Genomic DNA, 11,236 nt, shown 5'->3' with positions numbered 1-11,236 from the left:
AATTAAGTGTTATGAAATTCTAAGTCATAATTTTGAGATCGTATTTTAATTATGAGATGCTAAGTCATAATTTGGATAGGATAGTAATTAGTATCTCATGAGAGAAAGGAAAGGTTTACAGAAAGTGGTGAGAGCAGCCATGTTGTTTGGTTTGGAGACAAAAAGACAGGAGACAGAACAGGAAGTGTCAGAGCTGAAGATGCTGAGGTTCTCCTTGGGAGGGACGAGGATGGACGAGGAGGGACAAGGATGGACAGGATTAGGAATGAGGACATCAGAGGTCCAGCACAGGTTGAAGGACTGGGAGATAAAGTTAGAGATGGTTTGGACATGTCCAGAGGAGGGACAGAAGGATGTTAGAGACAAAGAGGACAGATATGGATGCAGTTAGAGGAGTTGGAGTGAGGACAGAGGATGAGTCGCTGTGGAGACCCCTGAAAAAGAAACAGACGAAAGAAGTCATAATTATTAGAAGATACTATCTCAATATTATGACTGTAATATGTTAAATCCAAGTGGCAGGAATAAAGTGGGCTTTCATAAGGGACTACTGTCAACAAACAGCGAGAGAGCTGTGTTTTTTTGCTTCTTCCTGCAGTTCTCGCAGCTGACCGCTAGGTGGGGCTAAATCGCCGAGCCCCTCCCCGAACAGATGCGTCACGTGACGCCGCTCCGTGATGCGGATTGGCTGACGGCTGAAGGCGGCACCGGTCAGTGACAGACCGGTAACAATGGCCGACGGTGTGGCCGTCTCAGAGGAAACTTTAACAAATAGTTTAAATTTATTCGTCAATTTGAGCAACGTTTTGCTCCAGAGCGCCAAACAGGACGCAGCAGGTAAGAAAAAGGTTTATTAAAATACTATTTGAGCGCTTTGGTGAGTTTTGTTGACAGGAAATGAAAATAAATCGGATGTTTCCAGCATCTCTGCCGCATTAATCCCATTTAAACTTCATGTTTTGAGTATTTTCTATGTGTGTCTGAATGAGTCATAATTTAACAGGTGATCTTTTAGACAATATTCATGCTTAGTAACCCGAGTAGAAATGAAGTAAAAGTAGAATATCTGCTCATATTTTCTGCTGTTTCATTGCAGCTAAATAAACTGACTCATATATTAATAATAATAGCATCATTTAATAATAACAACACTCCTTTGTAATGTTTCGCAACCTGAACCCAAAACCACAGTATGTGAGAAATGTTTAAGCAGATCAGTGTGATCAAATCTGTGGATTAAAGGCTGCTGTAATCTGATTAACCTAATCCCTGTCATGCCTTTTTATTTAACATATTTGTTGCACAAATGAACCTGATTATTAACAAAGACCTTTTGTTCTCCAGCCTCCCTGGAGACTTTTGTACCTCATAAAATCACCACTTTATTTGGCCTGATCACAGCTGGAGCAAACTTTTACAAAAGGTGAGAATCACGCCCAAGTTAACATATTCTTATTGTCTTTTTTTTTAAGTTTAATTCTTTATAAATGTGCTTTTTCTGAGCAGCATTGGAGTGAAGACGAAGAGCGAAGCGGAGGCCGTTTGGAAGAAGTTTTACCAGTAAGTTTGGTGACCGACACAGCTGGTTTTTATCACTGAAACCTAAAATTACGTGACACGATAAAATCAATTAAATGCGACTGAATTACAGTAATTTTAATTTTGAGATGACGAAGAATGGAGTGAGTGATGGGGCAACGGATGACGGCTCGGCAGTGATAAGGACGTTGCTCCGGTGTGTTTGGGTGAAGAAGGAAGATCCATTCATGTTCCGACTTAAATGGCTGAAATGAGTTTTATGGTCCAGGGGGAACTATCCGAGGTGGTTTGGGCATCCGATTAGGATCGCTGTTTTTGGGCATGTTCCTCTGGAAGAACCTGGAGAACACCCAGAACTTGTTAAAGGGATTAAATATCCTCAGGAGGTCTGGGTTTCCCTCCTGAATCTGACGCTTCTGCAACATGACTGCAGATAAGGATGGATGTTTATGAGACCAGGGCAAAATTTGATTGTCCTATCGATTTAAAATTATGTAAAATATCTGGATTAAAAAGTTATGATACAGATTTAACAATCCTTTCTTCACATTTATTAAGCCAGACTTAAATTTCCTGAGTTTGACTGCATGGCACGTCTTGTTTTCAATGCACCTGGCATATTTTTCTAGTTTTTATTTATTTTTTGAACTAATTAAAATAACCAAAAGATTCCTTTCTTTTTTTCCCAGCCATGAAGCGGTGAGAGAGCAGGTAGAAGAGCTTCTCCAGCTGGAGGTCTGTATGTCTACGAGCTATTTTCTTTATTTATTATACATTACTTTTTAAAAAATAAAAGCTTAAAATCCTCCTCACAGACGTGAACTATACTGGAGTAAAAAGATTATTCAGTTAATGTTTAAAACACAGAATATTCACTTTTCTCAAATGAAGGTATATTCTTTCTTTAATTCACAAATACTGTCTTTATTTGTCCTAAAAGAAATAACAAAAGATGTAACTTTGAAGATAAAATATATCAACTAAGCTTAATATCATGTAGATAAAACCAAACAATTTATTTATTTTAGTTTTTTTCTCTTTCTAGTTTATTCTGATGAAATAATCTCTTTATTTCCTGGTGTTTAATTATCAGGTTTAGTTCACATTTATTTAGATTATCTGTTTCATGAGAAGCTTTTCAGTTGTAACAGACTTAATAGTTATTCTTTTGCAACTGATAATAAATCACAAATTTATCAAAGAAAGAATATTTCTGAGCACTGACAATAAACTATGAAAATAATTATATATAAAAACATTTAAAACTAAAATAAATTGGTAGTAAAGTAGTTTTTACAGTGTAAACAGTTTTTAGGCTTTCTAGAAATAAGGAGTTGTTGTTTTTGCCGTTTTATAAAAAAATGTAAAATAATCATTTCAATGTGAGGAGCATTTTTTCTGTTCTTTTTATGTCTGTCATTAGAATAAAATTGTATAAATAATCAATAACTTAAGTAAAAAAGTAATATTCTTTTCAGAAATATTTGCTAAAAGTGCACATTTTACAAAAATCATGAAAAAAAAAAATACTGACAGGCGTAAAAACAACACTTGGTGTCTAATAAGTCCTAAAACTTTACTTATTTATTTAATCCTTATAAAATTTAAGGTTCTTTTGTTCTTTTTGGCCAATATTTAAAGCTAACGGACTGTTTCTGTGTGTTTTTGTTCTGTTTTATGTGTTTAAATGTTGTTTGCAGCACTTTTCTTTTAAAAGTTTTGTATTTGTTAAGCTACTGCAGGAGATCATTAGTGAGCAGTTTTAGTTTGAACTCGGCGGTTCCAGCTGATGTTTGATGTTTTGCAGGACGAGTGGGACTCCTTCCTGCAGAGCGTGGATGAAGGTTTGCTGACAGCAGACGAGCAGCTTCCAGGAGGAAAGATGGCCGACGGCCTGAACCCCGACTGTCTGTTCACTGACGCACGGAGCGGAAAGTACGTCTCCTTCGGACCATCGGCTCGTTCAAACCGGCGTTTCATTTATTAAATCCTGACTTGATGTCGATGTTTTGAAAGGAGCGTAACCCTCGGTCACTTCCTGGGTCAGGGCCAGAAGCTGCTGCTGGTTCTGATTCGACATTTTGGATGACTGCCGTGACGAGACCACGTGGCCGAGCTGGAGGCCAGTCGGGTCAGTTTCTGCAAACAAAACCAGTTTGTCTTTTTTTTAAATCCAATTGTCCCAAATTTCACTGGTCACAAACAGCCTGTGGATAAATTATTGACACAATTTATTGGTATTCTTCCAAAACAATCATAAAACACAACTGATGTGAGTGGACCGGTAACTTTGGGCCTCGTCAGTTTGCATTCTGGTGAATTCCTGTTTGGCCTTTTGGTGTTTTTCTGTCGGTAGTGGAGCCTCCTGGGCCTTCTTCCAATGTGATGAATGATGCGATCAGAAAGTGACGTAGCTTGATCGTGAAGTTCAGTTTAAATGGTTTTGGATGGTTTCCTCGTCTCTTTTTCTACCGTCTACCTGTCCGATCAGCCTGGGGTCGCATTTCCTCTTGCGTCCGCCTCCTGGGAGGTTGTCTTCGGTCCCGTTAACCTCCTGCTTTTTAATATTTTTGTCAGCTGAGGTCAGAGGAGCATGAGGCTGATTGGAGATGGTCTCGCAGCCTTCAGCTTTAACGTGGACGTCTCTAATCGTCTCTGAGCTCCTCGGACGGCTCGGACCTTTGTTTTCTCTGGAGAACACAACCACAACAAACGGCCTATTTGTTCCCTTTAAAGAGGCCTAACGGCTGCGGTGATGCTAACGAAGGTCAAACTCTTATTTTGAAACATGACTATAACGCAGGGATTCATCGTCTCTTTAAGGGTACCAACAAATCTGTCCATACTGCTCAGGAAAATAAACAACAAATTATTTATTTTCACAATCTTTATTTACTCTATCATATACTAACAGCATGCAGGTAAACATTAAACAGCTGCTTTTAAATGAGTCACTTTCTTTTTGAACATTTTAAAAAGTAAAATTACATCAAAATAAGATAAGATAAACTTTATTGATCCTACAATGGGAAAATTTGCACGTGCTCAATACAGGAAAGGTTGAGATGAAAAAAAAAAAAACACTATGCACCTATAATAAATAGCAATGTACATCTATACATATACATATACACAAAATACTCTAAATACACAAAGACAATAAACACATGAGACAATAGAATAACAATAGAATAACAACAAATAAACAAAAAAAAATTCACTTTTCATGAGAAATGAATCATAGTTTCAGTGAGCTTTAACAATCAGTGTCTGCAGTTACAGAGAAAACATCAGAAATGTAAATTTAATTTATTTGAGGCACTTATGGGCTTTAAAAGTATGAGATTTTGTAATAATTCTGGCAAAAACAGAAAAAAGTCTAACATTCATTATGTGTTAAACTTATTTGTGACAAGTGTCGCACACTAATAGACTCCCTAAATGTTCACCAGTTTAAACAAATAGTTTTAAGGTATTTATTTAATGTTTTGTTTTGCCGCGTGGTTCTGCAGGACCTCCTGGAGGCTCGGTCCGTGCAGGTCTTAGTGGTTTCCTTCGGCGGTGTGGAAGGAGCTCAGCTGTGGCTGGAACAGACGGGATGCACCTTCGAAATGCTGCTGGATCCTCAGAGAAAGGTCCGTGTGTGTTTGACCTTTACGTTCGAATAAGTCCAGAGCTAATTTATGGACATGAACAGAAATAAAAAGAATGTCAAATAATAAATCTATGTTTTCTGTTCGGTGGAGAAATACATGGTGGGTTTTGTGAAATTTCGAGGCAGCTGTAATTCATGGAAACTAGAAATGGCTGTGACTCAACACAAACAAAATGAGCGAATCGGGGAGTTTTACCAGCTGTTTGATGATGTGTCATAAAGTCTCCAAACCGTCCAGATGTTGGCCTCTGTGACGTGGAAGCAACCGAGCAGAACGCTGGAACATTTTCCAGATGCCACAGATGCAGTCATGCTGGTGATTTAAACCTGCAGAGGTGACACAAATCTGTCCTTTCTGCTGCAGGTCTACAGGAGTTTCGGCCTCGGCGCATCTTACGCCAAAGTGATGAAATTCAGCTGCCTGTTACATTACTCAGAGTACAGAACTGCAAATATCGACTTCCCCGATTTCCCTCCTCGTCTGCTGGAAGACCTCTACCAGGTACTGATGGCTCAGTCAACACAAACACATAAAAAGAATAGTTGGAATTTATCTGCGAAACATTTATTCCTCGTCTTTTTGTTCATTACAGTCAAGAGACAAAAGTGTTTTAGTTTTTTTTTGTAGTTTAGTCTGTTTTTGCTCACTTCAGAATCATTTTGTCTTCATTTCTGCAGGAAATGCATGTTTATCAAGTTTGAGAATATTACCCAGCTTTATATTTGGTTTATTTATTTTTTCAGATGGGAGGGGACTTTTTACTGGACGACTCGGGGAAGGTGCTTCTGTCTCATCCGTCCAAAAGCCCTCTGGACAGGCCGGGTCTGACGGATGTCCTGCAGGCCGCGGCGGCAGGGAAGCATTAACGCACGGACCACATCGCTGACGTCGCAGAAGAAGAGCAGCTCTCTGACGCACGTCAATGACGCCACGCCTCGCACTCGGGACACGAAGAGGCGTGACTGACCCTGAAGCGTGGAGGGAAGACGGCCGGGCTTCTTTTGTCAAGTCAGTGTTGTAGTTTGAGCAGTCATACCCTAATTTATTATTAGTTTTTTAACTAAAAAGCAACAATATACCTTAAGTGCAATTTTAGCAAACCCAGATGGCATTTAGAAATACTTTTAAACTAAAACAATAATTATATTATCTAGAAATCAAGCAGCAAAAAGCTACAACTAACTACTGAAAGAAAAGATCATAAAATAATATAATTAAACATAGATATATTTGTAGATTAAACAGTTATGATATAAATTAAAAGTAGAAAAACAGATATGAATTTACCTACTAGGAAAGTAAGCAGATCTTATGTAAGGAAATGACAAAAATGTGATGCTGAAATCAGGATTTTTGATGCCTGAAATATGGAAAAATGTTGTAAAACTGCTGTGATCTATTCTCTGAAAAACAACCCAAAAATCAGCTTATTGTTGGATAAATACGTGATGTATTTCTTCGTGATCAGACTTTTTTGGAAAAACAAAAAATGATTGAATCCCTATGTTGTTTAAATAAAAGATTCTCAGGTTTAGTTTTTTATTTACACCTAAAGTACTGTCTTGTTTCGAAAAGGTCACTCTTTTACTTGTTTTTACATATTTACATCAAGCTGTAAACCATATCAGCTTTTGTTTTTTAGTCGTGAATAACTTTTATGTTCAGATTTTTATGTTCAGAACTTTATAGTCTGCATGACTCGGATTTTACGAATTATTTGCAGCAAGTTATTGGTCATTTTCTACAGCTTAAAAGTGGTTTCAGATGTGGTCCTGAAGCTCTTATCTGCAGGAATCGCTCTCAGCAGCAGATTTTATGAAAACGTTTTTTGTAAGACACTTCCTAATTCCCCGTAAAGCCTGAACACACACTGATGGATATCTCAGAGGGGGTTGGTATGTGCTGATCCTGAAGAAATGACCTCCGTGTTTCAATTTTCTCCTTTTTTGGAAACTTTGATCAAATGTTTGGAATTCCATGAATGAACTCGGGACAGAGTTTGACCGAGTTTAACTAATGCAGCTACCTGAGCAGAAAAACAGGATGTTTCACTCTAAAGGAAAACGTTGATTCAGACAGTTATACTGCACGTATGCTAATCTGATAATATTAAAATGATCAAGGCATTGGGAAGTAGGCTGCTGAGGGCGCTGCAGCACTCCCCGATGAATGCAGGAGGACATCCATGTGAAAAATTGTCAGACATATTCACATCTCTGACATCAACCCCCGCCTGAAACGTGTCCCTATGTACCGACTTACCTTTGACCCAACTTGTTGTATGTAAAGCATCTCTTAAATTAAAATAAATGATTTGATTATTAAATAAAATGACATTTTATTCCAAATATCAACAGGTTTGCAGTAACATTATGCCAGATAACGGCCGTTCTGTGAAGAGTTCCTTTTAAAGCGCCACCCTGTCATCAAACTCGCAGACGTAGTTCATGGTCCGGTCGCAGTAGTGGTCCCACCAGTCTCCATCGTCCGACGACATGGCCACGCAGTTCTCCCGCCTGCCCCCGTCCGGCTGACTGGACAGGAAGTGTTTGCGCCACTGGAAGTACGAGACCCGAGTGCCGTCGTCAAAGAGGTACAAGCCCTCGGAGCGCAGGTCGTTGATGCCCAACCAGACGGGCCAGTTCCCCGGGTGGAAGAAGCCCTTCACGTAGTCCGCCAAGGCCTCCTGCTCCTTGCGGTCGCGGGGCATCGCCAAGCGGCCTCCACGCTCCATGCACTTCCTGGACGCTCCAGCGTAGTCTTCCAAACTGTTGTACACCAGGTAACATTTGTAGCCCATCCTGCGTCCTTTCTGGCAGCCTGGAGAGCAGAAAAATAACCATCTAAAAAACGAGCTCTACTGGCTTAATGCATATCCTGATCGTCATCAAGTCGGCTTAAATGTAAAACTCAAAGTATTTCATTACGCTGAAAACTGCAAACAGCTCAATGTGAAAGGTGAGCCATTAACACCGCAGAGAAAGGCAAAAAGGAGGGAGATAATGTTTTTGCCTGTGGGTTTGTGTGTCTGATGGGTTTTAATGAAACTTGCAGAAAGTAATCATTGGATGTGCATCTGCAGCTGGTTCGCTTTTGGAGTCAGCCTGATTCAAGATGGCTGCCACAGCTAAGAGACCTTAGCAAACAGAAAAATGGCTGTAACTCAGTCAGTCTGACAGAAATTGGCCTAACATTTGGTGTGGTAGTCGCTGAGACTGATCCCCAACACACGTTCTGAGTGCTAACAGGTTGCACGAGAGCTTTGTTGGAAATTTAGCCTGGTTGAAGGCAGGGCAGCATGGTGGTGAAGTGGTTAGAGCTGTTGCTTCACAGCGAGAAGGCCTTACAGGGGGGAGTTTGTTCTCTCTGTCCATGAGTGGGTTTCCTCCCACACACTGAAAACATGAACGTCAGGTTAACGTCGCCGGATGTGAGTGAGAGGGTGAACGGTTGTTTGTCTCTGCAGCCGTGTGACGGACCGGTGATCGAGAACACACAACGGAAAGCAATGCAAAACTAACCAAAATGCTTCAGCCAAAGTCCACCCTAAATGCCTCCATGAGATTTAAGACCGGGTTTAGAAACGGGTGATCAGTGAGCGTGAGCGTCTCTGTAAAAGCAGTTTCAGGTGTTTGTTTACAAACAAGAACAAAGACATCACCAGTGTGCATGTGTGGCTTTTTATTATTTTTCCAACAAGATATCTTCATGTTTTACACCAGTTAACTGTGGAATTTGCTTATTGGAAGAATTCAGTTGGAAAAATGATCTCTGTAAAATATTTGAGAAGTTTAAAGTTGGTTTATCAGATTTAGGCTGATGGAAGCTGAGAGACTGAATCATAACACCCCCCCCCCCCCTCTGAGCAGAAACATGCTAAAACATGCTACAAGCCTGAGTTGGGTTCAATTGATTTTATTTTGGCAACCTTCCATCCAGACCTGTTTCTGTTTTTATACCTTAGCAGCCGCTGTTATTTCCATAGCAACCAATAACACTGCAACGCTATAATTTTCTTCCAAGTATGACAAAACCGCAGATCCCCTTTGATATTTTTCCTTCGTGCAATAATTTGTTTGTAAAGTTCTCTGAAGACGGCAGAGGCGCCAAACACATGAGGATGCAAATGTTGCAGGTATTTGCATACAGAACAGATATGTTAGTTACTGCATGTTGCCTCATGTTAATCTCATTTCTGAACAAACAGAGGTGGAGCGATTCCCCGCTGAATCCCTTCCTGCAGCTCGTATCTTTTTAAAGTTTCTGAATTTAAAGTGAGAAGACCTAAAAATGCGACTTGTGAATATTACTGTAACATCGTAGAAATGTCTCGTTTTATTTTTGATCTTTGCTCGTTTGTTGCATTAGGTCCTCTTGCAAGTTGCCAAACTTTGGTTTGAATATTCACACAGTTATTTGATCAGTTTTATAACTTTAAAAGCTCGTAGTTGTTTAGAAAATCCAATAAAACCGAAACGAGAGGTTTGAGGAAGAAGAACCTTCTACCTTCCAGCCGTCCGATCTCCTTGCGGTTGTCCTTGCTGTGCTGGTGGACCTCGCGGATGCTGTCCTCCACGTCCCCGACTTTAGCTGTTGTGTTAGAAATAAGAAAGGACAGATGTGCAGAGTTGTTCTTATTCGTGTCTTACAAGATCTCGGAGCAAAAACTCATCTGAACGGCACTGTCAGAAATCCTGAAAATAAAAGATGAGTGATAAAGATCTGATGAAGGAAAGATGTTCGGCTCTCGGAGTGTGTTGGGGATGACTCTCAGCTACTACCACACCAAACTTTAGCTCCATATCTGTAAAACTGACTGAGTTATAGCCGTTTTTGTGTTTGCTGTGTGTGGCCGCCTTTCATGGTGGCGAGCGATGATCAGCAGATTTGGAAGAAAGAAATCGATCTGTCTTACCGTCCAGCCTGGAGATGCGGTCGATGAGCTGGCTGACTTTAACGTCCAGAGTGTAGTGACCAACGTTCAGCCTGTGGATGGCCTGGTCCATGCTGGCTAGTCTGGACACTGGGGGACAGAAAAGAACGCAGATGTGTTGCTTAAAATACAAATTATTGCTCTCCTGCTTAAAGTGGCAGAGATAAATCATCGATTTTACATTGAGACAAGGCTGTAAAGTGAATAAAATGACTTACAGACGTAGTTGTATGAGTTTTCAAAGTCCGATACTTGTGTGGTCGGCTCAGATTCAGGCTCTGGAAGAATATCAGGAACGTCGCCTCTCGTCTTCTTCACCTCTGCCACAGATGCCTGACGAACACAGAAAGATCCCCGTGACGTCAGCATTTGTGTCGCTCATAAAAAGCTTCATTTGGGATTGTAAACAAAGGTTTGCCTCGTGAACACGTGGATTTGGGTCGTTACAGCAGAAAGAAAGTCTTCAGTGAACACGGATATTTAACCTAATGTGCTTCATTCTTAAAATAATGTAGTTTAAGAGTCAGAATCTGTGCACCCACCTGAATTTAAAAGCATTTTAACTTTGATCATTAATGCTGTTATGCTCAGCATGTTTGTGTGGTTCATTAGCTGATTTATTTTGATGTTGCAAAAGCACAAAACCTACTTCTTCAGATATATCATCATTAAATCTTAGTCTGCCATTCGTATGTATGCCATGGTTCTTACAGTAGATATATCACCTCACTTTATACCAACTAGTGTGAAAGGCTTAATCTTCCCCAGAAAGACAGGCATGATGATCACAGTCCAAAAGATTTATTATCTACAGTAACAGGGAAATGTAAAAAAACGAGCACAAGACTGTACATGCTGTGCAAAAAGTTCTGACCTGTGTCGGTGCAGCGTCGATCATCCCTGCAGGAACACACACAGTCAGAAAACACAAACACAGGAGTGTGTGTGAGGTGGCAGCTGGTCCCATTTTACGCTTCCCCGTAGCTCTGCTTTTCCTCCAGCGGCGAATCGTCTCTCCGCACATCTGAGTCGATCCGCTTCTCTTTCCCTCCTGGAGCAGCAGCGGGAATCTCTGGGAGGGTTCACACACCCCTTCGGGGGGGGGGGG

General features: G+C 40.5%; 2 protein-coding genes across 3 annotated transcripts in view; one reads left to right on the top strand and one right to left on the bottom strand.

The window, feature by feature from the left end:
* The first annotated feature begins 694 nt into the window (after positions 1-694).
* The window catches only part of selenol (selenoprotein L), a 15,311-nt gene continuing 4,769 nt past the window's right edge, over positions 695-11,236 (top strand). Inside the window, exons 1-9 of one of the 2 annotated variants that reach the window (XR_001808946.3) lie at positions 695-837; positions 1,345-1,423; positions 1,507-1,560; positions 2,229-2,274; positions 3,347-3,474; positions 3,556-3,670; positions 5,052-5,174; positions 5,559-5,696; positions 5,939-6,203. Coding sequence is in view for 1 of the 2 variants with exons in the window: in XM_017431408.3 (XP_017286897.1) it covers positions 732-837; positions 1,345-1,423; positions 1,507-1,560; positions 2,229-2,274; positions 3,347-3,474; positions 3,556-3,670; positions 5,052-5,174; positions 5,559-5,696; positions 5,939-6,061 (912 nt within the window). In the remaining variant the exon portion in view is untranslated. Of the gene's footprint in view, positions 838-1,344; positions 1,424-1,506; positions 1,561-2,228; positions 2,275-3,346; positions 3,475-3,555; positions 3,671-5,051; positions 5,175-5,558; positions 5,697-5,938; positions 7,469-11,236 lie in introns of those variants that run through there. The other variant, XM_017431408.3, reaches the window with a different exon arrangement.
* Positions 7,517-11,230, bottom strand: clec11a (C-type lectin domain containing 11A). The gene is made up of 5 exons (XM_017431409.3): positions 11,003-11,230; positions 10,347-10,461; positions 10,111-10,218; positions 9,702-9,785; positions 7,517-8,015 (listed from the first exon to the last, which is right to left on the bottom strand). The coding sequence occupies exons 1-5, from the start codon at positions 11,150-11,152 to the stop codon at positions 7,603-7,605; spliced, it is 870 nt and encodes a 289-aa protein (XP_017286898.1). The 5' UTR covers positions 11,153-11,230; the 3' UTR covers positions 7,517-7,602.

The sequence above is a fragment of the Kryptolebias marmoratus genome, linkage group LG19 (assembly GCF_001649575.2).
Source record: "Kryptolebias marmoratus isolate JLee-2015 linkage group LG19, ASM164957v2, whole genome shotgun sequence".
Taxonomy (NCBI): Eukaryota; Metazoa; Chordata; class Actinopteri; order Cyprinodontiformes; family Rivulidae; genus Kryptolebias; species Kryptolebias marmoratus.
This window is presented reverse-complemented; position numbering and strand designations above follow the sequence as displayed.